Below are 27,576 nucleotides of genomic sequence, written 5' to 3' on the forward strand. Positions count from 1 at the left end.
CATACGCTAATAGAATATCTTTCCAAATAATGTATAATAAGTTTCGAGTTTTATTTTATGGTAGTATGTAAGATTAATGCACAAATAAAAATGTTGAAGTAAAATAAAATAATTTTTTATTTTATTTTATTTTATTAATAATAATAAATTAATTAAATAAACGAAAATATATCTTTTATTAATGTTTTTGTTTGTATTAATCGTACATACTAAAATAATTGCATAGTAAAAAGATGATAATAACGAAGCTATAAAAAAATAAAACTTGAGAAATTTTATTTAATCTTGATTTTAATTTTGCAGGTACGAGGATACCAGGCAACAAACAATGTGCCATGACCAGGAACCTGATCAGGACATCGACAGAGTTTTGCAAGATTTCACGAACTTAGTGACTGCATTACTAGTCGACCTAGAACAAGGGCTTTTATATTACAACAGTCTCTTTGAAAGGTAAATGTCTCTGAAATCTGCTTCAGAAGATAATATAAAATCACAAATAAAAAATATAATTAAAAAATGATTAATGCGAATAATTTTCTCTATCATTAAATATAAAAGTACTGTAATATAAATCACTTGATTATTTTTTTCTGTTGTAATTTATATCTTTGACAATATATATATTTTAGGTAACGTTTTGTAATTAACAAGGTTTTTCTACAAATTTAGAGATTGCAGTGCTTAAGAAATGCTGCAAACTATCTAGATATAATGAAAACTCTGTTCAATCATTGATATATTAATCTTATGTTTCAGCACGAATGGTGTGCCATATTTCTCAGCAGTTTACAAGCAATTAGAAAAGCTGGTAAGAATGCAAGTGACAGAAATGTTCCTCGTGAACAAACCATAAAAGATATTTATATAAATACATTCTTTTACTTGTAATTTTGCAACAATTGCGTCAAAGACACACTGTCACATAACACATCATTATTTTTTATTCACTGTGTCGTCAAGCTGGGTGTGCTATGTTTGGCTTAAACGCTTTATTCGAGACGTCGATCGTGCCTACGAGAATGAAATGATCTCATGAGAAAAGAAAATTTCTTCGATTATTCTTTCCAAAACACACTTAAATTTAAGAACAAAACCGCACTGATTAGAATGTATCAGAAAGAAATTCAACTGAATTTAAACTGAATTCAACTGAATTTAAACTACTGTATTTAATTCGACAAAATTTCAAAGTTACTTAGAAAAACATTCGGTCGACGTCCTTGCATTGAGATAACAATACATATTACTGTTTATATATAGAGTGTCCCAAATTTACGATATATTGCTTTACGGTGATATGGATGATGTTTATTAAACATATGTTATATTGTACAAAATAACAAGGGCAATTAAAGACAAAAAAATGTTGTAAAATAATCATAATTATGGTAAGGTTGCATCGGACACGCTGTAAATAAACAAGTCGCAGTGACCTGAAGGGGCCAGGTTGGGAAAAAGCGTGACGACGAATTATAAATGTCCATCAGGTCAGCGCGATTTTACTGTACACGAGATATTTGTCCATAGCTGGCGGAACACGTGGCGAAACACATGGAGAACACTTCTGAGGTACTTTTTTCATCGCCACCACAAAATATTAAACTTTCTTTCTCTTTCTCTTCTATTAATTCTTTTTTTACCCTTGTCTATAGTTCTCTCTCTTGTTCTCTTACTCTTTCTTTCTTTCTTTCTTTCTGTTACTTCAAATTTCCTGCATAATGTAAAACTGTGAAATCGTCGCATTTTTATCTGCATACCCATTAAAAATGTACAAATTAATTATTACATTAATAATAATTACAAGAAGCATTACGAAATTAATAATTACGTATAGTATAATTATATTATATGTATAATGCGTATAACATGCGCAGTTTGTGTAAAATGAATAATGAATGTTAACAAGATTGTATGAGTATGCAGTTAAAGAAATAGACGTTGTTAACTTAGTAATTACTGAATATATTTTATGTATATACTGTTATATATACATTAGTTTCGAGGAGATTAATCTATATTTTGATTAGCAATCTAAATGACTAGTATATATTTAAAATTCCATATGATTTTTTTAACACGAGGAAAGCACACACTTTCAACTTCTACACACATAAATACAAAAAGAATACTCGCAAAATGCACGAAGCAGGCAATAGTGTGCCAACTAGAACAACTCCAATTATTACTGTATATGCTATAAATAGTAAAAATATATTTTGTAATATTTTAATATTATTTCACAAAAATCTGTTTCATCAATTTTAACATACCGATGACAAAAATGCGCATTTTAGTATTACCTTATCATCGGCGATATAGTAATTGGATTTTTTTTGCCTTTTTTTCTATGAAGTCAGCTTGTTTTATAAGCTCTCTTGATATCAAAGAAAAAACTATAAACGACTGTCTTGTGCTATTTGGCATTTGTCAATTCTTTATTTCCCATCGTTAGTGCATATTCTTCACAACACTCTCACATCGCGTAGTCCTCGTGAGTAAAAACTATCGGATATTGCATGCGCCCATCCGAATCGTTAGTGAAACACAGCTGCACTTGACGCGTACTGATTGCATGCGCTCGCCAATTTAGCAAATGATACACCACTCATTTGCCCCTGTATCCTTATTTTTACTCGCGGTACAGGTGTATTTCTCGTTACATATAACTGCCCAGTTACAAAAATAACTGAAATCGATGCACAATGTATCATTTCAGAAAGCACGTTTGCGCGATTGTTTTTTAAAACTGTGATAGTGCTTCGAAATTTGCTCGTATTTGTATATTGATCATTTTAACAGTCACAAAGTTTAAAGTATTCAAACGCAAAACTTTTTAATCTTTATAATAAGATAAGACTGTTAAAAGTAAAGACTTTTTAATATTATACTATTATTCTTTATAGTAATGTTTAAATATTTTTATACCTCAATTGAAATTTGGTATCGGTCTTGTTATCATATATCAACTCTAGTTCCTATATCTTAATCCTATATTTTTATATGTTTTATTTAATATATATACCCCCCTCGAGAAATATATACATCTGTTCTTGCTCACCGTTCAGCAAAAAATAAATGAATTAAAATAAATTACAAAAACACGTTTCTAGAAAATAATATACTTTTTAAGATTAAATACTCTTTGTTTAAAAAATAATTACATTTTTAATACTGATTATATTAACACGTTCCATGCCGCGGTATAATCCACGCAGAACTTTCCGTTCATGCCATTTGATATTTTGGCTTTAAAAAGAAATGTAATTACAAAATAATTTTTTATATTATATCCTATGTGGATACATAATTATGATATATGATGCAATAATGATATGTTTTTATTTTTTAATCATTATAAAATATACATGTTATTTGATAAATAACCAGCGCAAACGAAAATGCCTTGGGTCACCGGTGACCACACATCAAATTATTTAAAATTGTTGCACGTTACGTGTTAGTATTATTTAGCAATATAGCAATATATACAGTTATATATGTCAAACGTAGAATATTTAATATAGTTAAAATAATCAAATGTAGAAATTATTTTGCTATATTTTAATAAATGAGAGAGAAATAATGTAATTTTTAAATTATTTGTTATAAAAAATTGTTTAAATGGAAAAAACATAAAGAGATAAAACGAATTTTAATGCTTGTATGGGCAATCATAAATTTAAATTAAAAATATGTTATTTCGAATAGTTGTTATTTTCTACTTTCTATGAATTATAGAATTATAATTGTTACTTGAAAATTCTTCTTAAAGGAATTTATTTTTTGCAGAACAAACAAAAATACAAAAGACGCGTAATTTACATTTTTTGCACTTTCAGGAATGCTCTCGCGCATCCTCGAGTTCGACATCCGACACCTCGCGAGTTCTGATTAAATTTCTTCCGTAGATGCCATAAAACTTCAGCTCGCAAAAGTTTTACAACTACTAGTGTTGAATTTGTTCAGTTGTTCAGATCTACCATGAATAATTTCGAACAGAAAACTCGAGTCGCAATTTGTTATCGATCCAACCACATTTTTTCATGTCGTAAAAGAATTCAATTACGTTGGATTAAAACAAATTTAATTAATTGTAAACTTTTACAAATTTTTAATAAGGTTATACTTTTCCGCTTGTACATTTATTTCCGAGTAAATTCTGTGCGAATATATCGCAGGACTGAAGGGAATATTTAAAACTTCATAGCATAATGCATATATATGTATATTTTAAGCGAGTTCTCTAAACAGTTTATATAAAGATGCTTGAGAAGTTTTGTAATGCTGACCACCTGCTGTGTTGTACAAGCACAACTCCCGTTATCCTTGTTAACTGCATTGCCAGGACTGACATCCGGCACCTCTCTCGAGAATCGAGATCTCTTTTGTGCAAAGTCACAGAGGATCGCACGTCAGCGTGCAACACGATAATTTGCTATAAACACGCGAAATTGAATCTTAATAGTTTTACATACAAATTTCGCCGAGTATGCAAATTCACTAGGGCTTGCGATGTTTAAACGATGCATATATAATCCAACAAATTGTTGCGTCGTATGAAGTATACGATACATGATAGCGCGTAAAATTGACCTCAGCAAAATTCAATTTTAGACGCATTTTATATGGATTACACGTTAAATATTTTTCGACAGAAAAAAGGATATTATACGATCTGTATCAACAGACATCGTGACTTCTCATTTCTGTGAATTATTCAAATGTATATAATATGTAAAAAGTATAAAGAATGTCAAATGTCATTAGAATATGAATAATCTGTAAGAAAAAATTACAGTCTATTGCTTGTTAAATATTATACAAATATGAAAATATGAAATACGTATTAATACAAAAATAAATTTACAACAAAATATTTCGAATAAAAAATAAAAATACTATATTCTATAAATGTATTGCTTTGTAATTAACATTTATACAAAATGTTGGATCGTGTATGAATTACTTTGCAAACAATTAATGTATACATATATTTTACAAAGAAGGCATGTACCAAACTTTCTCTTTGACAGGGCTTTATCCCACTTTCTTAGAAAAAAGTTTGTAACGGCTACTTAATTAGTTAATTGAAATTTTTAAAATGTTGACGAATTTTAACACAATGCTTCAAAGATATTAAGCCTCAAAGTGCAATAGCATTGTACAATAGCATAATAGCTTAAATAAAGTAATTAAAAGTAGTATTATCTCTGTGCTTGCGCGTCTGTGACTACACGATCGAATAGATCGCACGTAATTAAAATAATTACTTTCACAGATGCATAACGAGCTTGGCGCAAGAGTCACCACTGCCTGTTTGCAGCTACATGGTCAAAACCGAGACGAAGAATATGTTCTACCACCTGGTGCTGAGATAGGAACACCGATATTCGAACTTTACTTGGCTCTCCAAGACTTTGTAAAGTAAATGTCTATTATACTTGCTAATTTTTATATCAATAAAATCATCTTTTAAAATAAATCTTTAACACATGAGTACTAGAAAATAATTTTTTGTCTTACTTTTTTTAACATTAACATAAATATATTCTGAATTATTTTGAATATAATGTTTATATCACAAAATTATTAAAATTAAATATATATAACAGTATCTTTTAACTTACATATTTTTATATAACTGGAAAGTTACGTTATTTTTTAATATGTATTTTAAGGAAAATGGATAAATATATTATGCAATATTGTGATTATATACAAAATTTGTTTCAGTATGAAAGAAAATTTACCACAATCGGATCATAAAACTCTGGCAATCTGCAAGTATTACGAGTGGTTTAGACCAGCAATTGACAAATGGCTTGACCTGGCGAAACTGAAGGCAATTCAAAGAGTACGAAGAGCTACGGAACTCGATCGAATCTGCACCGGAGAATATTTCGTCAAACACTGCACATCGGCAATCGACGCCACTGCGTGTTTTTATCAAGTATTCAAGTTTCTTTATTTTTCTGATTTATGTGCAGATCACAATACTGCAATAGTCCAGTCCTTTACAATTTTGTTATAAAAAAACTATCAATAATTATATATTTTTTCTGGTCACAGATTAAAGAATTCTGGAAGAAACTAGCGTGGCCAGATCTAATTGGATCTTATAACTTCGTGTTGAAAGTCATCGATGTAAGTATATATCACAATTATTTTTTTAACAATTTTTAATATTTAGAATCGCTTATACCTCTAATATAAAATTATTATGTGATTCCACATTGATGATTTAAAGCATTGAAATTTTTATCCACAATAATTTCTTATTATAGAAATATATTTGTGTTAATCGATGATTTCCACGTTTAACGATGCTCTTAATATAAAAACGTAATAATTAAAACATGTAGCCTATAATTATTTTCAAAACATACTAATGCCATCGCAATAATATCGTGATGTTAAAACACTATTTGATGTAGGCAATATGCAGCTCCGCGGCTTACTACGCAGAGATAACACATCAGAAACTGGCGGATAGCGGATATTATGAAGAGCATACACCATATAAGACCACAGATGAGGTAATCGCTCAGGTAGAGATTGCTTCGCTTTAGTATACAAACAGTAGTACACTTCCTGCTTCGCAAAGTAGTTTCACTAAACTATGAGAATATGAGATGCGATTACAACTTTGCACGACAAGCGGAGCATGACGCGATATGCAGCGCAAATTCTATTAACGCAATGATCTATGTAAAAAGCTTATCAAAGCATATCGAAGCTTATAGGCTAATATATAAGTATGAATCGAAAGTATGATTAACTTTTATATATGAAGCAATTGTACGCATGTATAAAAAAGGTAAGTTTTCAGCGTTTGATATTATAAATGAAATTATAAATTGCATAATATGATATATGAGAATATTATAAACAAGGAATTAATTATAGCTATTACGAATACATTTAATTAAAGCATATTTTAAATATAATTTTATATCATGATAGTAATTCAATTCATAAATTTTAGAATAATTATATACATTTCATTAATACACATGTTTTAAGAAATATTATTAAATTTATAAACTCTAAGTTCATCATAGAGTTTAGATACTTTTTTCTATGGGAGTACTACAAAATTTATAGAACGGTACAAATGCCCTTTTGTATCGCGCGAATGAAATATGAAGGGCAATATGGTAATTATTAATTTGACGCTCGACAATTAATTAATAATTTATGCTATTTTCAGATGTGCGTTGCTATTAATGGTCTCGAGTACGTGAGAAGATGGTTATTGGATCTGGGCGAGGAACTTCGCGTGGAACAGATTTTAATGGCTTTGGAAAATCAAGCAGGCGAATCCATTCGAATGCAGTGGCGAAACACTATGATAACACCGCTGGAGCAAACTCCTGGACAAATGTTACTCTTTATAAATCAAATAGTTTCGAGAATTGGAACAAAGGTACTTTGAGATTAAATGTTGATATATATATAAGAAAAAAGAAATCAAGATTGCTTGCTTAAGTTTTAAATTGGATTTCTTGGAACTAATGCAACTTAATCTTTCTCGTTTTATAAATTACAACTACGTAGTATATATTCTATGCATAATTTCTTCATTATCGCAGTCCCTAGATGAGTATCTCACTGCTCTTTTTAAAAGGTCACCAAGTCATTGCAGAGTAATTTACATCCCAGTTTGAAAACACCACTGGCGCTTTTATTAGTTTGCAAACATAATTACATGTCGTGATAATATCGCTGTAACTATCGGAGACTATATAAATGCTTACTAAAAAATTGCTAACACAAAATTTTTATCCTAGTCAAACTAGTCATATCATAGTGTATTGAACACGGCGAAAATGAGTTCATCTATAATGGAAAGTTCAAAAATAGCTACATTTGTTTGTTTTATCTGTTTTATATAGATGAGACCACCTCTGAAAAAGGCGATGTTTCACTTGGCTTGGTCTCCTGACAGTTTGCCGACTACAGAAGCGATTGCACCTCTCGTGGAATATCTAGATGTCCATCTGGTAACACTTAACTCGGCTCTGCTAGTCGCAAATTTCAATCGTGTTCTACAAGACATTTGGGAAGTAGTCCTTAGTGAATTAAGCAGTCAAATGGATGGAAATGCCGAGGTAATTGCCTCCCTTGTCATAATTGTATGAATATTGATCTTGTCTCTCTGATGATAAAATGATTACCTTTTATATTAGGGGAGACCGGGGCTGGTTGTCAGTTTTTGATTAATGATTTTTAGAAAAAAGTGGATGTCTGATTTTAAAATATTATATACGTTATAATATACCTACATCCTTTATTTAAAAAAATATTACTCGTGAATTCATCATATCGTAAAAATAAGTTATGTAATTTTAAATGAAGTTGCGAAAATGTGACAATTAACCCCGTGTTCTGGGTTGATTGTCATATGTTCTAGGAATGACAGTAGCATATTTGTTATGAACAACACATATAAAAAATGCAATTTTTATTTTAATATCAGTTCTATATTTTGAGAAATAATAGTAATTACGGTATTAATACAAATAAAATAATCATTTTAATCACAAAATGCGTAATTTGTTTTTATACTGTAGTTTCTATATGAAAAACGAAAAAAATATTGTAAGTATATTCTCTAAAAATGTGTTCTTAAAATTAATTGTCATCTAACATCATCTCATTTTGATCTATCTCACATAGCCATTTTTAATAAAAGAGATGTATTCACAAACTTTATCAGGATAATGACTAATTAATTGTAGCAAAGATCTTCTAAGGTACGTCATTTTCTATGAATACCGGGATATCGCGATTAATAATGCCAAAGACTTGTCAGACAACAGAATAGGTGATAAGAAAAATTTACTCAAAACTTCATTTTCTTAAAAATCGCTATAAATAATATATACAATGCTTATGGTGCAAATAATCTTACACAACAAATTAATATTATATCAGCAATCTACAATCAAAAAAAGAGATTTTTCTGCCATGTCTTGTTTAAGTTATAAGCATTTTGACAATCAACCCCGTAGAACTGGCCCTGGTCTCCCCTACATAATAAAATTATTTCGACGATATTTGTAAGTTGATTAATGTATTAGAACATTAAATTTATATATTTATAAATAATTTAAATTACACAAACGACAGAATAACAAAAAAATTATTACTTGCAGGATAAACCAGTGATGTTTTACGAGAGATTACACGAAGCACTTGATTTATTAGTGAGATTCTTCAACGCTGATGATAAGGGCTTGCCTTTAGAAGTATTACGTCGTCAAAGTTTCATGAACGCGGAAGAACGTCTCCAGTATCACAAAATGGATACAACTTTCTTGATTGATCGCTATTATCAGCAACGTCTTCTGGTATATAATATGCAACGCATCTAAATTATTATTTTCATTTTATAATTATTTTTTTCATTTTAAATTGTACTATTAAACAAATACAAATAGCAATATCTTGTACAAATATGTTGTACAAATGTCGTACAAATATGTACGATTTAAAAATATTCTTATTCGTAAAAATATTTTTTCTTTTTAATATTTTTTTATTATGTAAATATGTTGCATAGCAAGAAATATTGTAAAAAATTTACGTAATATTTAATACAACTTTAATTATTCTGAGTGTGTTTTTTTAAATATAATTAATTATAACTAATATCATAATAGTAATAATATAATATATAATTAATTATAATATTATATATATTTATATATCAATTTTTAGGACCAACTTAGCACAACCAGTTATGAATATGGGGTTCTAACGATACGAGCTTATTTGAATCATGATTCTCTTTGCGTCGAGGTGATCAATGCCAGAGATGTAATACCATTAGATCCAAATGGATTCAGCGATCCTTTCGTGATTATCGAATTATTACCGCGACGAATGTTCGAGCATTGTGCCGAACAGCAGACTAACGTCAAAAAGAAAACTCTAAATCCCATGTTTGATGAGTGTTTTGAATTGTAAGCTTATTATATATCACGCTATTACAAAATTTAATTCTATAACGGAATAATATTCACACATCAAATTGATATTCAAGAAATTTATTACTTAACTTAATGTTTACTTTACATCATGTAACGATGTCTTGTGATACATTTCTTGCCAGATTTATATTAAAAGATATTATTTAGATTTAAATGTCAAACAATCGAAAACATATTTTTACTTTGAATGAATATATACGCGTATACTTTCTTCCAGTTCGGTGAGTGTGGAGCAATGTCGTGATCCCAACGCGATGGTTCTTTTTACGGTAATGGATCATGACGTTCTTACGGCGAATGATTTCGCAGGCGAAGCTTTCCTAGGACTCAGTACCATTCCTGGCGTCGCCGACACAAACACCAGCATAGACAATTTCCACGGCCTCAAGCATCAGGAATTACCGCTTATGCACCAAAAAAATCGACGTAAGTAAATTAATCAAACTTCATAAATTATAGAATTTACAAAATCTATAATATTTCTAAATTTAAATTTCTAAAGTTTATTTAAGATTTCAAAATAAACTCGTTACTAAATTTATAAATCTAGGAACTTAAAACTATCTTGAAATATTTGTAATTATGAGATTACATGAATTTATGACATAAGGAAAATTATATAAATAAAGAATATTATAAATCACAAATTTTTATCTTATTTTAAGATATTCTATTTAAAAGTATTTTACATAACTAGAAATTGAATAATATATATTTAATACTATAATATTACAAATTTCATCTTTATATAAATCTTTATTTTATGTTTCTACTTTTTGATACTCATTTTGCTTGCAAATTAAATATGTGCCTTTTGTTCTAGATCATCCAATTCTCCAAATACTGGAAACTCGAATCGGTGACAAAATGGCCCTCGACTTTGTGAAAAAGCAGAAACAACGATTTGCCACGACATAAGCGCTTTAAGCGCTGAAGAAAGGGGAGAAGAAAACCATGGTGATTGCATTGCAATTGCTATCAAGACTTGTACACTAATTTTAAGAGTCAATGAAAAAAATCGAGGAGAAAAAGGAAGAGGAGAAAGTCCATCCCCATATGTCGTCGATTCTCACTTTCTCTTTCTCTCTGTTTCACGCACTCTACCTTTCTGCCTATCTTTCTACCAGCCTTCATCCCAAAGATTCGTCAGATCTATTTCAGTGTAAATCGTGTTGAATATAATCGGTGTTGGATCAAAAAAAGAGAAAAAAGAGAAAAAAAGGAAAGGCACTATGAAAGAGGCTCGAGAGAAATATATCAGAACTATTTTTGTGTCGAAGAAGAGATGTGTAGAGCAAAACGACGCAGCACATGCAGGAAACAGTAAAATACGTCGTAGCTAAGGATAAATGTTTAAATGCCGTCTCGTCAAGCTCGAAGCGACACCGGAGCGACCGTAAAGTTCTTTATTCTACATTTTTTATACAGGGAGGCCCAGATATTTAAATATCTCGCGCGCGCTTCTGACAGTTTAAGGATTTTCCTAAGAAAAATACGAGTGTTCATGTTTTTGAATAAACTAAAAAAAACGAGACTTCCTCGCGGTCGCGTGATCTGGTTTTCGTCTGTCGAGTATCAACTGTGGATAGATAGGTATCGGGATTTCCATGATAAGAACATAAATAATATATACGACACATGATGACTTTCTTTAAATCGAATTATTTTCACAGCTTCCATAAGAGAGGAAGTCATCGAGGCTGTTCATGGAAACTTCCGCCTCGATTGCGCAGAATTGATTCACGACAAAATTGGGAGGAAAATGCAAGTTTCTTTATTATCCCCTAAAATTATTATTTCTTATAAAAATTATATAAAACGCTTAGTCGTACAAATTTCTCTTCTCTTCGGACAAGGCAAAGCACAACGAATAATAATATTAATGAATAACTTATATAGATATTGAAATTACATTAATAATTGTTAAACGGAAATAAAATATATTGTCAAAATGAATGTTTAAAATCAAAAGTACGTTGAGTATTAATTAATAATTTTAAAAAATTCTTTTTAACTGCATATTTTTTAACTAAATTAAGATCAAGTTATTCTAATATATTTCTAATAATCCGAATAAAATTTTTTCCTCCCCGAAGAGCAGCCGCGCCGCTTCAGCGTCGCTTCGACGGCGCGAATCAAGCCGCAAAGGTTGATATATGATATTTTTCTTACTCCTCATTGGCTAAAGTCTCTTTCTATCTTTTTACCATCTAATCTTCCTAATAACTAAATTATCAACGCAGCTTTTCTCGCTGGACCGCTTACTCGACAAAAACAGAGACACTTCTGTCAAAATGTTTTACTCTGTGATTCCTTCAGCATCGGAAGAAAAATAAAACAAAATTTGAAGATGTGTCACACTGAAAGAAAAATGTGTTAAATTTTAATAAATAATTGTTTGAATAGTACTAATACAACATTTATTTACGGAAAATAAATATTTGTTAAATAAAATATAATAATAGGTAAATCAAATTAATAGTTCTTGTATCAAATAAATATATGTTTATATTTAGTAAATATTCAATTGGCACTATTCGAATAAATATTTATTAAAATTTAGTATATTTTTCTCTCATTGTCAGTGCAGAGATACAAATTTCACTTTCAAACATAACTATTATTAAATTGAATGTATGTTTTGCTTGAAAAGCGGTCTCTGTGTGCATCGCTCTCAGTATTAGATTTTTCTATTGAATTTATTTTGCTAGTACAAAACATGCGATTCTATGTAGCTTTTCTAACTTTCTGATGCGACGTTGACGAATTCTTCGTGATTAACGTTTAAAGCATATGTTAAAACACTTATAATCGAATAAAAAATTGACCACGAAATTGAAAACGAAATTAGTATTAATTTTTTAAAGTGCGATCTTTTTTAACTTCTATAAGTCTTTTCATTTTTTGGAGAGCGAAATAGCAGATTGTGAAGGTAATGCGATAATATACTCACTTTATCAAATATATGTCCAGAAAATTTAATATATATAGTATTTGTTTTTGTTCTAGAAATTTATATAAATAATTTAAAATACGTGAGTAGATAATACGTCAATATGAGAATAGTTGCATTTCGTTTTATGTTCGTCGTTATAGAATTATTGATATAAACAAATTGGGATGCAGACATATTAAACGTGTAAGAAATGAGGACGTAAGAAAGGATGACACAAAGAGAAAGGCAAAAGAGAAAGAATTCATTGTCAGTCAAACGCACATATGTCAATTTTTCTAATGCACGTATCACTTTGTTATGTAATTATATAAAAGAAGATAATTATACGAACAACATTGCGCGTAACACACCTTAATATTTTGCACGCCTTGTATAATAAAAGGGAACCAGAACAAAAGAAAACAATTACGAAGAGGGAGATTCGTCTGTTTGATTCTGAATATATTTCGTGCATTAAGTCCAATTAAACTCTACTATTTGCTTTTCCAACTTTTTTCAACCACCTAAAAGGTATGTAAGATCTATCTTGTATCGTGAGACAAATAAATTAATATAAATGTTCGTTTGAGTAATTAATAATTTCTTTGGTTGACAACAAATTTACGTCCATATTATTAATTAAGAAATTTCAATAGTATAGATAAATAGTACTTACAATTAGATGTAATAGCCAAAAAATGTTTTCTGCTTTATTAAAAATATTTAATCCTACAGTTAATATCGTTCATATTGTCTGTACTTGTTACTCGTATAGCTATATTTCATACAAACGAAAAGATCACATTGCTTCCTTGTGTTTTGTTTTAGTATACAAATAATAGATAGTATCTATTTTATTTATAAATTTAATAAGCGCTGAGCATTCAAGAATATTCTTATTCCTTATAATTCAAAATTATTGAATCTCGAGGGTTAAAAAATTCGAATTATTACTATTAATCTAATTGGAAAATATCTACTTGATTAAAGAGATTTTCTTTATTTCGCAGGAATAATTTAAATTTACTAAACAATCAAATTCTATATAAATTTTGTTATCAAAATATACATCAAACTATAAATAAGTAAGAAAATAAAATATTTCAAATATTAGACAGGTTCTTGATCAAGTAAATCGTGCGACGGACTGTCAGTTTTGACTAGTTGAATTGGATTTTCTTCTGTACGTATTATAGGTTCACCATCGAGTTTTTCCAAACTTGACAAACGTCGTGCAACTTCAAGTCTCCATTGCTCTACCTATAAAATATGATTATATGGAAATGATAAAATATTTCTTTTGCACATTTAAAAAATTTTTAATAATATCTTTAATAATATTTCAATATATTCAATATTTACACTTCTTATAATGTAAAATACTTTAATTGCATCATTTATTTTATTAGTTTATTATATGTAAATACTCTCTTTTCTAGTGCATAATATTTAAAATATTTTAAAGAATAGATTTTCTTTTTTAAATAAAGACAAAAAAATTATAAAAATATTATGTCTTACAATATTTATTAATGAATACATTGATGTGATAGATACCTCGAGACTTTCATACAACGGATTACCGACAAAAACTAGATCTCGAAGATTTACAAGTTCTTGTAGCCTTACAAATTCGTTCCATTCTCGCACCAAATTATTAGACATGTAAAGTACATGAAGATTTTTCATTGCCTGGATGCCCTTCATCTTCTCAATGCAATTATAGGAAATCCAAAGTTCCTCGAGAGTGTCGCCTAAAGGTTCAAGACCGGCAAATCCTTTGATTAAATTACGACCTAATGACAAAATCTTCAAATTTTTCAGAGTTCCAACGCCTACAAAAGAGAATTTTTAAAAATTACTTTTTTGCATGCTACACAATATTTTCCTATGACATAGTTTTGCTACTACTAAAATTACTGCAATTTATTATCGACATTAAACATCATGCGTGATGTATCGTAACAATTATCAATAAAAATTATATAATAAAAGCATATTATGTAACAAAAAACGTTAGGTAAATTTAATATGTTAAGAAAAAATATTTAAAGTTATACGAATCGAATAATTGTCGCGAAATTACGAAATTACACGACATATAATGAACAACACTGATTATTATCACTAATAAATTGATAACTACAATTGAAAACATTAACGCGTGTTCTTGCACATTCCATTCGTAATGACATGAAATTCATAAATCCTAATTATATTTACATCGTGATGCGTCGCGTTACTAAGCGGTCATACGCTTGGATATGCATGCATTATGCATCGATGGTGTCACGAGTCCGAATATGCATCATTTCTGATGCAAAATCTAAAACGTATCGTGATTTGCATAAATCGATCAAATCGTGAATAATCGGTGATTAATCTATTCAAGATAACGGTAAGATAAAAAAAACCTTGGCAAAAATAAAAATCGGAACGTAAATCGAATATAAACATTAATGTTCTAAACATCTCTTTTGTTGTCTCAATTTAAACATTTCGTTGTCTCAATTTCGCCTACTAGAAGCATCAATTATTTCTGTCACTTTCCCTTTACATTCGACTTACACTTTAATTTTTATTTTTATCAAAGAAAAATAGTTTCAAGAACTTTTCATCTTTGCAAAAATGTATGCTTATGCTTTCAAAATTCGTAATAAGAGATATAGATTACTTTTTAGAATTAATATTATATAAATACTTATTAAAAGAAAAATAATTATTTTAATAAGGAAATCGTCGCGTCGTATCGTAATTTGGTGTAACGTTCCGTAAGCCATCATACAGAATTTTTACGCAACTTAGAATTTTTTCGCAATTTCTTAATACATTAAATTTTATGGATTTTACCTGCAATCTTTTCAATCATATTTGTCGATAGGGAGAGTTTTTCACAATTTGCCAAAGTTGCCAATGCGTTGTCCATCTTTTCTATTGGCGGCCATTGAAAGCTCAAGATTACTTCTGTCGCCGCAGTTGCATTTTGTTGATTCTCCTCCTCCCATCGCCGTATAGCTTCTTTGCATGTAGTTGGTTTTGCCGATGCCATGGTTGATTTTCCAGATGCCATGGTTGTATCACAATAATACGTCTTCTCAACATTGGTAAAGACTTACAAAAAATCTAACATTTATTTTATTTGTTACATTCAGTTTAAATATTATAAAATGTCTATCAACACCCATATATGTTTCATTGTGTGAATATTTTAATACAAATAATATAGAAGGTACCATATGCTTAATGCATAAATGCAAAAACATAATTGATAACATGGTAAAATATTGCATTAGTTAATTATACTGTTAATTAAAGAAACATCATAACAATTAATAATTGCATTAATTAACGCTGAAACAGTTTCAATATCCGAGCTTAATTTCTTCAGAATCCTGTTATCAACTATTCATTACATCAATTAGCAAAATTAAATACATCGCAATTAGAGACAATTTGTTTTCACGCATTAGCATATCATGAACGAATGAAAAATTCGCATTTGACGATCATAAAGAGAGTTCGTAGGCACGTGCAGCTATTCTATATTATGTGTATATTATTTTATCTTGTATATAAATGTACATAACTACCTGGTATAAGCTATCAACAATGACAATAAGAATGTTCAATTTCACATTTTTTATTTGCATTAATATGTATATAAAACCAGAGTGTATGCGCAAAAATGAACAGTCGATCCATACTTTGCGTTCTTCATCGCCGGTTCTTTAAATCCCAAGAGGTTCAGGTAGCATCCTGTATCCCATTACTGTCAAGTACACGTGCAACCGAGGTTACAAGAACCGAGTACTTGTTTTCCTTGGTTGCGTGGCAATCTGCCATGGCCAGAGGTTTGCAATATCTGGCACCAAGCAAAATAATCGATGCACAAAGCGCATGCGTCTAGAACGAGTATTTGTTAACCAAGTGTCTACATACTAATGATTTACGATAGATATTGGCTTGGAAAAGAAGCAAATACAATCCGAAAAAAAAAAACGCATGCCAGGCATGCGATCGATAAGCGATGATGCGCGGTAATTCCTACACGTGTTAAGGAAGCAGTATTAATAACAATTATTGGAGCAATAAAAGCAACTGCGTATTACTGGAGATCTACAGATTAGTAGCTTTTTATCGTTTATAATAAAATTGAGAATTGCAAAAGTTGAAAAACAGATTGTATTATTATAATATTATTACAGATTCACATAAACAGATTTACTTTCGCTTTTTTTTCGAAATAGACAAAAAGCTATTATTTGTTTCAAGTTTTTAAAATTAATATTAAATTTAAAACTTTATAATTAAAATAAAATTTAATTCAAAGTTTAGATTAATACACTTATATGTACATAATAAATAAATTTATACAAAATACTATAACAAGAAAGTTTTCGAAAGAGCAAGTAAAAGAATTATTTGAAAATTTTTATCTCAAGCAGTAGTTTTTGAGATATGATGAAGATTTGAATATGCCAATTGCAGACTTTTTCGATAGGCACTTCAGCTATAAGCCGACGTGCCACATTTACTAATATTATCATACAACTCATGGACAGGTGGCCATAATCTATACTTAACCGCATATTTAAAATTGGTCTCATATTCCAAAAACTACTGCTTAAAATAAAAATTTACGAATAAGTTAATTAACTAACTTAATTGATTTTTTTACTTAATTTTTTAAGAAATTTTTTTCTTGTTATAATATTTTGAGTCGCAAAATTTGGGAATCTCTATTATTACCATGTATTACAATAAACAATATTAAGTAGTAATATCTAATTTTTTTTATGTACTAAAGTCTAAACTTTAAATTTAGGTATATTGTATGTTCCAATTAATTTGTAGGACAGACGCATGTATTATTGAATATGTAAATGATATGATATGTTCATGCATCATGTGAAAACTTGTACATAATCAAACAAACAGAAAACTACTTATATGATAATGTAGGATTAAAGCAGAAGTTTTTCTCAGCATTTTATTAATCAAAAGGACTGGCAGTATTGTCACGTCACGTATTACAGCGAGCAGACACAATGACACTTTAATAACTAAGTTACATTCATAGCTTTAGGGAAATGTTAATGGCACGAATGAACAAAGAGATTCGTCGGCGACGTAACTTTAAATGAGTCTTTAGATGGAAGTACCTATCACTTTGGCATTTTAATTAGTTTTCAGATAAAAACCTGATAATTTATATTTAATTAAATCACATATATTTTTGGGAAGAAAAGTTACGCCACCGAGATCACACAACGCAGCGATCTCACAGGAAACATGATGAATTAACAACAAATAAATATATCAGTAATATATATGTATAATAATAGATTATACAGTGTGCGATACTCATGGGGCTTACACTGAGTTAGCTTAAATTACAAAAATACGCAAAGGCACTTGGTAAAAATCTTCAGTTCCTCGGCTGAGAAACATTTCGGGATAAATCCTTAAACTCAAAATTTATACATCGTGTCCGTCACAACTCTCATTTGACGCTACGATCGAATTAATTGCACGACGATGATAACAACGATAACGAAGAATGCCGGAAGAAACTTTTTTAATTTTATTTGGATCATCAAGAGTCATAATATCTTTTAAAATATGTTCATGCAACGAGAGAAAGGAAGTCCATAATTTACTACTGTAATCCGAAACGTTAATTTCTCGTATACATAGTCTAGGGATAATGAAATATTCACACGAGAAGGGCAAAATTGCACGTCATTCGCGCATTGTTCCCGTCATGTAGATATACAGTATTATGCATCAGATTTTACGCTACATTCGTATAATTCGGATACACAGGCATAGAGATCGCAGAAAATAGACAGCTTTTTATAGACACTCTCCTTAAAGATTCGAAAAGGATATCTCTCTTCAGAAGACTATAGTTTCGGGTACATACATCACCGCTATACCCATTCTCTCGCGGCGCTCACGAGGAAAACACGCAACATGATAGATTTCATTTCCATTGCGGCAGAATACTGCACACAAAATGCCGCATGAACTATGTATGTACTATAGCAATATCGATATCACACATAAAATCGTATAAAATAACAGATTGTAAAATAATTGATAGAATATCCGATTAACAAAATTACGGAGTCAGACCTCAAAGCGCTAATTAAAAGTTACTTGATGCCCGGTCGCATAATAACTTTTAACGTATCTGGAATTGAAATATGCATCGATGTAATTATCTACTTTGAAATATAGATGATAAAAATTATGCACGCACGGGCGACGTATATAGATCCGCTCAATATAAGCGTAGGAAACATTTTAGCAACATATATAGGCAGCTTTATACTATATTTTTTCTAATTGTAATAAACACCTGTTAGGTATTAAAGTAACCTCATGACTTTTATGTACAATTTAATGTCAAGTAATATTAGCGTATTGCATCAAGTTGGCTTTATATATATACATACAATACCGGACTACGGAAAGCCCACTGGAACGCGAGAAATTAATGGCACAAGCGAATTTAGCGACGCGAGAATAGTGGTATATTCTGTTTACACAACGATGTAACATCGTTATGTGGTAAAATCGACACTCGTCAACGGAGGGATTAAGGGATGTACATACACGTTGAGTATATTTGTATAGAACATGCTTACGCAAGTATACGCTTATATCATGTATGTAAGTTTCGTATATACATGTACACTAAATAAAAAGATTAATAATTGGTCTTATCATACAGTAAAATCGTAAACTTAAGGCGACTAATTCGCACCATGGTCCGGTTTAAATTCTTTTCTTATCGTCACACGATTTGATTTGAACTTTTGATTGCGCTATTATGGGCCATCAGATTCAGCATCTGTAATTACATAAGCATTTGTAATTACATAAAGCTGAAATGCGCGATATATAAATGCCCATTTTACTAAAGTTTCTTCTTTAACAAGTAGAATATTAACGAAAAATGTACGAGCAGGTAAAATAAATAACGATAAACGTAACAAAATTTGTCAGAATGTTAATTTCATTAATCTCAAATTATTGTTGAAATAAGACAGCATATAAATTGACACGAAATAGTCTAAATATCCAGCATTGCTTGAATAAAGACTTGAATGTAATTTAATAGCAGTACTTAATCTTTCAAAAAAAAAAAGGAAGACGAAGTTTGTGTCTAGAAAATTACTGAGAAGCAACGCTTGGTCACACCTGGGACTGAAAGGATTAATTACTCACATTTCTCAGAAGGTAATTCTAGTTAAACGAGTGTGGAATCGAGGGATTTTCTCCCCAAACTCAGTGCGCATTAATTTTCACTAATTGGCACTTTGTTAACCCGATGCTAATAGCATCCATTGGTCCACGGACCAACTCGCCCGTTCTAGGATTACAAAATACTCTCACAAACATTATCAGTAGCGAAGACTTGACGTTCAATTCTAAACATTAAGGTACATACATATTGTTGATTCAAAGATGCATCCATTCAGCAGATTCACTACATTCTCACGATCCTTTCCCGACGGAAATTCCTTCAATTCTAGAATTCTAATCAAGTTCCCGTCGAAGAAAGAAGTTTTTCAAATTATGCCATACTTACGTGACTAATAAAACAGTAGTCGAACAGGTCGATTACGATCTTTTTCTATCGCAGTGACTTAAAGTACATGGAGATTCTCACAATTTTTAAATTTGCTATCTTCTTTGCCGAAAAGCCAGGTCAGCATCTGTCTGGCTTTCATACTGGCGCGCACGACACCTCTAGATTTGTACCAGTGAGCACTACCCTCGCTGCCACCGCTGTTTCGATTCTCCTGATTACTCTGGACCACCTTTAAACGGATCTGATTGAGTATTCCAACGAGAAGCTCATCAACGTTGTGATTGATGCCCACCGACACTTCGATGAACTTCGCACGGTAGGTACATGCCAAGCATTTCCCATCTACAATGTACAGTCCGAAAATTCGAGATAAAGGATTACAATTGAAATAAAGGAGTTTTTAAATTATTATTGTTTAAATTCTCTATTGATGTATCTTTAATAGAAGTATATTAATAAAGAACTTAAAAAGTCTTTGTTCTTTTTTTAAAGAAGAGTCAAAAAATAGTCTTATAAATATATTCCTTCAGTCTAGAATTTGCCACTTTTTAATAATAATAATAATAATATAAATATATAATAATATTTAATAATAATATAATAATATAAAACACTTTGTTTTATCACAATACATTCATGTAAATTTTACATTCATAAAACGATTAATTATCTTAAATAAGCATCATACGCGATACATACACATTGAAAAAAATTTAAGGAACTTGAATAAATATTTGTTTAGATAGGAAATAAATATTTATTCGATTTTAAAAAATGATACTTAAATTAAGTATAATTTTTTTAATTGAACAAATATTTATTTACTCTAAGTAAATGATCCCATTGGTACTATCTAAACAAATATTTATTCAAATATCGTGAATTTTTTTCAGTGCACGCGCACGTACACACAGATACGGTGATCTTATTTTTATTTTAGAATTTACCTGATAAACCATATCACGTTAACTGAACGTTCAATTTTATAAAGTGTCACAAAACCGTCTATTCATGAAAAAAATGTATGTGTAAAAAAGAAAGATGTTCCGCCTCTTACCCTGGGGCGAAACCACTCTGGAACGAACCAAATCGACCTTGTTCCCGACCAGAATAGCCGGTCTACCACGAAGAAGATCTTGATCGTGAAGTCGAGCGAGATATTCTTCAGCCCTTTGAAAGGATGCCTTGTCGATTACTGAATACATTACGACAAAGGCGTCTGGCAATGGCATTTTTTCCAATTCGATCTGTACAAATCAAATTGATTTAATAAAATAAAAATTCTATTTGCATATATTTAAAAAAAAATAGAATAAGTAAACAAAAATTTATTTAATATCGCGCTATATAGGATTATATAATAAGTAAAAGGACTATTCTCTCTTCTTACTTTAAGATTAATGATGTTTAAGAATTTAAGCTCGCTTTCTTCACCATTCAGCATCACGAAAACGGATTGCTCACTTGGCACATCTGCAATGAGAACAAAAAATAAAAGATGAAGATTCTCGAATAGCTTTTACAAAAATTTTCAGATTCAACATCTTAAAATTTGGACGAAGATAAAAACGGTATACACATTATACAGATACAGATATAATTTGATATTGTTATAAAAAAATGTTCTTGTAAAATCGCAAGTAAACTATAATTATATTTTCGAGGAAAATTTTATATCAAACGCGAACCATCTTATATCCTTTTCTAAATAATAGAAATTCTCTCCCTTAATTTCTATCGAATTTTTAAATAAATAATTAAATTAATTTTGATTTTATATATATTCATGGCCTTGCTATGTGTTATATTGTTACAATGTAGTAATATTATAATACAGTAATATTATATAGTTATAATGTAGTAATATTGATGTAGTAATAATATTAATAATGTAATAATGTAATAATATTACAATATTATTGACTTAAGTTACTAAATATTCGATATTCTGAAGCGCTTCATATTCTTTCCAATCATAAAGAAAAACAATAAAAAAGAGAGATAGAACTAATAGATCACAATTCGCCAACTTATTTATCTCTTCTTCTCGGTCAAAATAAATATGATAAAAAGAATAATCGGAGCTGTAAATAAATCTGTTTCGCCCGCGAGCGAGGAACTACTAGAGCAAGGAAATGTTCTCGTAATTGACGCGAGAGAGAGAGAGAACCGACGTAATCTTATGGCTCTAAATGCGTCTATAGGCGGCCTGTCAAAAGCATTGCCGATTGATTTTAGCCTGCTAACGAAATATCATCCGTGACATCAGAGAATCGTTCGTTGTCCTAACCAATTTTTTTCGGCTGAACGATTCTCGCTTCTCTAAAGATGCAGTTCCACAGCTGCCAACGGGAGTCATAAATAACGAACGTTTCTACCAGCGGAAGAAGCATAGAGCAAGGAACAGTAAATACTACAACTAAATCGTATAAACCTGCAAACTTATATTCATTCAGCTTCTTATTTGAAAATTGGAAAAGTTAAATTGCAATTAAAATAAATCATTTGTGAAATTAGATTATAAAAATTAGTAGAAGTAGATGCAGATCTTCTTTTATTTGTGTAAAAAAATATACTGTACATATAATAGCAAAAAGAAAAAATTTTATATGTATAAGAAAATATATATAATGTTCTTTTTTCTGTATTCTATATATGTATAACACAAAAATGCAATTCAAGTTGTAAAATACCTCATAACAATCAAATAAATAAGTTAATAATTTAGTTATATTGAACACATTTTTATAAATCTCAAAATATTTCTTGCTACTTTAACAATTATTCTCAAACACATTTTACGTATAAAATATCTCAGCTATTGTCCCTTTTCTACATTCAATAATTCTGATTCATTTTCTTTTCTATTTTAAGTCACTAACTTTGCGTAACATACATATATACGAGTAGTACGTGCACATACTAAAATGTAGAAAGTACATATATTTTGTTTGTCCGGAGAGAGTTAAAAGAATTTTAAATAATTAATTTTCATTAGATAAATTGAGATATGTTATTACAGCATTGCAACGTGTATGATATGATAAAAATTGTATTTAAAACAAAAACAGACAACTTTAATTGTACCTCGATGAATATAAAATATCTCTAATTCGCGTCAGTTTGCATATGGAATATGCATTTCGCTATTTTCAGCGAATTCTATTCTCTCTTTCCTTCTTTATTGCCGACCCGTTGTATGCTACATACACTCTACATACACTCGAAACAACGATATATTATTATTTTGTTAAATAAAACAGAAATAATTCAATAACAGTTAATAAACAAACAACTTTTAAACTTACTTTTTTTGGAAATCAACCCATAGAAGAAAAGAACATATTTTATTCATAATTAATAAATGTCGATTTTTTAAATAAAAAGTAGAAGAAAATACGGAGAGAAAAATGTCAGAAGAAAACACATGACGAAGGAAAGCGTTTTTAATAATTAAATGATGTTTTAATAAGTTTTTTTTTTTTTAACAATCATCTACTATTGTCAGGAACAAGTGACTGAAATTTTTATGTGTTTCCAACGCTGCTTCAATTTTGTCCTTCAATGTTGTTTTCTCAGCATTCCATAATAAAAGTCGTGAGATATTCTTTGAAATGTGTAACCATAAATTAGCAACGTTACATTTCACATACTCAGCTGTTGCCAGAAAATGGAGGTTAACGGTCAGACACAGTAGAGCTGATGGACATGTATCTAATTTCGTGAAAAAACATGAGAGAAGGAAAGAAAGAAAAGCGGGATGATCCATCTCTCGACCGCTCGAAGACGATAAAGCACGGGATAAGTCAGTGAACGAGAAAGACGCTATCTGCAACACACTAGTTGCGTCTTCTATCTTATTCGGTCATAGAAAGTCCAGAAAAAAGCAAACATTGTTATAAAGTTAAAAAGTTACAAAATTACAGAATTACGAAAGCAAACTGACGCGCTTGCAAATTTTTATGTAAATTCAACGTCACATTGCAAAAAGGATTATAAAATTGCGAGGTAAACATTAACATGAGATTGCGACGACTTATACAGAATGTTTGACGTAAAACGTAGTAGTTATACATATTTTAATGAACATGATATTTTTCCGGGGTACACAATAGTCGTGACTTAAACACTACTTCACTTTCGGATAAAGATGTATTTTTCACGAGATAATTAATTCAATAAAATCGCGCATACAGGATTTAACGTGATTGTCGGTCAGAAACAAATCCGATTGATAGCCATGACAGGAATATCATGAATGCAAGAGGGAACTGACATTTTGGGGTTGCAAGATCACTGAAATGCGAATAAATACCGCAGAAATTGGTGAAACGCATTCGTTAGCGCAAGCGCGCACCGCAATTTTCGTTCATGGGTACAAATTATTGATCTTTCAGACGCTTAAAAGAATTTACACATTTACGATTTTAATTACTTTTAACCGGATAAAAAACGCACTTGTATTGCACCAATGAAAAATTCTCTCTTGTCTTTATTCAATTTTTACGGATAACAACTGTTTGATATTGAATATGTAGTCATGTTTCATTTACACATAAAATTTAATAAAAACTATATCTTTTACCGGAAAGTAATCAAGGTTTATTTATAACAAGTTCACATTTTTAAAACTATTAACTTTGACAACAGATTTTATCAATAAACATAAAATAAACTGTTGCACGAGGCTTCAAGTAATTTAATTTATTGTAGTAGTATTGTTTATTTCAATTGTTGTTCTGCTACTTCGTTTAAAATATTTTTAATATTATTTCGAGTTACAAAATGTTAATTTATGCTGTTTATTTATTTAATACCTACTAAAATATCTGGAGTAATTATTAGTAAACAATAATTATAGTAAACTTATTACACATAGTAAACAATAAATTTATTACAGATAATTAATTTGCAAATTTAAAAATTATTAAAATGCAAATGTAGAAATATTACGTAATGATATATATGCAAAATTTTTATAGATAATTATAATTCGAGAGTATCACGAGCATTTATCATCAACACACTCATTGAATCTATCAATATTACAACACTTGCAATTTCCGCCACTGTTCACCGGAAACACAGCAATGTATTTTTAAAGAGATAGTGAGCTAAGAAAAAAAAGAAAAAGACAGAAGAAAGGAGAAGAAGCAAAGGGACTCAAACGAAGAGTGAGAAGGAGAACAGACGATGAACAGACGCGAACTCTCTATGATGTACGTTTATAGCACGGAGCGGACGCAAAATTAACCGCGGCTATTTCCGAGCGGCTTGTTCCTGCGCTTTTCTTTTTTATACCTTCGTGGAAATCGTTTCGTTTGCTTTTCGAGGCGGACGTATTCCATCGACTCGCACACACTCGACACGAACGTCGTTGATCCCTTTTCCATGCAAAGTCACGAAGCTCGTCACGGTTGCTATATATCTGACTGTACAAAATGCTTTGCGCACATGAAATAAAATATATATCCGAATGATATAGTAAAATCATAAAAAGAACAATTTAAAGGACGAAGATTTAAATTGTAGAAATTTAAAAAATTGACAATTTTGTGTGAAGAAAATGTACCAGACTGACTTGAAAAATTCTACAGCTTATTTTCTTTGTTTGAGAAAATAACCTTGCACCAAGTTGATTGTGGAATAATGCATATTGAGAGTTGTTACTATACTATTTTACATTAATTACAAAATTAATTAAAATAGAAAACTACGTTGTATTAACATGCGTGATGTTCTTGTGTAACATTAATTTTATTCGGGATGATATTATCGATACTTTGTAAGTAACAAAAGGACTTACTAGACTTTTGTAACTGTTTATTTAAATTTAATCAATTCTAAGCATCGCAATAAAAACTGATGGAGAAAATAAGAAATTATAATAATCTGGAACATCTTATTCTAATGAATGCAATTCACACTTATCTTATGAGAAAACTGTTTTATTATAATATCATATATCACAATTTTCGTAAGCAATCAATTGAAGCACGGAAGAAAAATGTGTAATAAAAAATGAAAGGTCATCCAATTAAATTTACATTTGAGATTACGACGTGCATTCGTTTTCTCCTCTCTCGTTTGCGCAGCGAATCGCATCTTGACCTCGATCCCGATTTGCAGCAAAATTATCGCGAAACTTGACATCAGCCTAAATTCTTTTTACTTACATCGGTCGATGGTCTTTTGATTCAATTTCGATCTTGGATAATCTTAATTCACACGAAATGCAACAATGTGGAATTTAACTGAAATAGAATCGTATATTCGAAAATTTTGACCCAGACTGTAGTCAGACTAAAACTATTTTTGTCTCTATTTTGCCTGTCGCTTGTCGTTTTAATTATACGTTCCCTTTTGCTCATTTCATTTTGAAAGAATGTGGATTTTTACCACATCCAACTGTTTTGATAAAAATGTCAGGTATATTATTCATTTAAAAACTTACACTGTTATATAAGATTAAATACAGCTTTAAAATGACTGTGCATCGTATTAAAAATATAGCTTTGTCGCTTGTAAAATCATCTGATATAAGAGAATATTAAATAATTCTCATGGAAGCTCCAGCTTTTTTAATCATAGTTAATATCTAAAAGATTATAATCATAGTTAATATCTAAAAAATAAGTTTATTTAAAACGTTAGAATATTTTTACTATTATAAAATTTAAGGTAATTTATTTGGTAATTTATTAAAAATATGACTACATGTGATATTTAAACATTTGTTTTGTGATATTCCAGACATTATTCAAAGAAATAAGAAAATATCTTTCTGCATTTAATCCGTTTTATTAATTTTATATAGGCAAACAAAATTTACGTATGTAAAAACTATGTATAATTTATCTAAAATGATAAATAAATTCACTGAAAAATACGATTTTACATATAAAGCACAATTATTTAAACACAAATTAAAAAATTTATTTTCATAATTCAAATAATTAAATCTTCGTAACTCAATATTTTTTACATTCTTAAATTTGTATCATGTTTTAAGAGAAAGACCGTAAATTTTTTAATCACTT

At 29.9% G+C, this 27,576-nt stretch overlaps 3 protein-coding genes across 9 annotated transcripts in view; 1 reads left to right on the forward strand and 2 right to left on the reverse strand.

The window, feature by feature from the left end:
- Nucleotides 1–11,860, forward strand: part of unc-13-4A (BAI1 associated protein 3) — an 80,430-nt gene extending 68,570 nt beyond the window's left edge. Inside the window, exons 15-28 of one of the 5 annotated variants that reach the window (XR_001936759.1) lie at nt 304–453; nt 760–811; nt 1,531–1,572; nt 5,282–5,427; nt 5,737–5,953; nt 6,073–6,147; nt 6,438–6,551; nt 7,214–7,429; nt 7,899–8,114; nt 9,162–9,356; nt 9,727–9,971; nt 10,216–10,424; nt 10,822–11,591; nt 11,672–11,860. Coding sequence is in view for 4 of the 5 variants with exons in the window: in XM_018452807.1 (XP_018308309.1) it covers nt 304–453; nt 760–811; nt 1,531–1,572; nt 5,282–5,427; nt 5,737–5,953; nt 6,073–6,147; nt 6,438–6,551; nt 7,214–7,429; nt 7,899–8,114; nt 9,162–9,356; nt 9,727–9,971; nt 10,216–10,424; nt 10,822–10,916 (1,972 nt within the window). In the remaining variant the exon portion in view is untranslated. Of the gene's footprint in view, nt 1–303; nt 454–759; nt 812–1,530; nt 1,573–5,281; nt 5,428–5,736; nt 5,954–6,072; nt 6,148–6,437; nt 6,552–7,213; nt 7,430–7,898; nt 8,115–9,161; nt 9,357–9,726; nt 9,972–10,215; nt 10,425–10,821 lie in introns of all 5 variants that reach the window. The other 4 variants (XM_018452807.1, XM_018452808.1, XM_018452809.1 and 1 more) reach the window with 4 other exon arrangements.
- Nucleotides 11,861–14,043: 2,183 nt separating this feature from the next.
- Nucleotides 14,044–17,052, reverse strand: LOC108725643 (dynein light chain 1, axonemal). 3 transcript variants are annotated; one of them, XM_018452814.1, is made up of 4 exons: nt 16,524–17,052; nt 15,784–16,056; nt 14,491–14,768; nt 14,044–14,193 (listed from the first exon to the last, which is right to left on the reverse strand). In XM_018452814.1, the coding sequence occupies exons 2-4, from the start codon at nt 16,001–16,003 to the stop codon at nt 14,044–14,046; spliced, it is 648 nt and encodes a 215-aa protein (XP_018308316.1). In that variant the 5' UTR covers nt 16,004–16,056; nt 16,524–17,052. The 3 variants fall into 3 exon arrangements, with proteins under 3 accessions (XP_018308316.1, XP_018308315.1, XP_018308313.1); XM_018452813.1 differs by having other exon boundaries at nt 16,521–17,052; XM_018452811.1 differs by lacking the exon at nt 16,524–17,052 and having other exon boundaries at nt 15,784–16,096.
- A 3,047-nt stretch (nt 17,053–20,099) lies between these two features.
- The window catches only part of Rgk3 (Rad, Gem/Kir family member 3), a 39,196-nt gene continuing 31,719 nt past the window's right edge, over nt 20,100–27,576 (reverse strand). The window contains exons 6-8 of the mRNA XM_018452471.1: nt 21,927–22,009; nt 21,594–21,783; nt 20,100–20,878 (exon numbers count right to left, since the gene is read on the reverse strand). Coding sequence (XP_018307973.1) covers nt 20,592–20,878; nt 21,594–21,783; nt 21,927–22,009 — 560 coding nt within the window. The 3' untranslated portion in view covers nt 20,100–20,591. The remainder of the gene's footprint in view (nt 20,879–21,593; nt 21,784–21,926; nt 22,010–27,576) is intronic.

The sequence above is a fragment of the Mycetomoellerius zeteki genome, unplaced genomic scaffold, assembly GCF_001594055.1.
Source record: "Mycetomoellerius zeteki isolate Tzet28-1 unplaced genomic scaffold, Tzet1.0 scaffold35, whole genome shotgun sequence".
NCBI classification, from domain to species: domain Eukaryota; kingdom Metazoa; phylum Arthropoda; class Insecta; order Hymenoptera; family Formicidae; genus Mycetomoellerius; species Mycetomoellerius zeteki.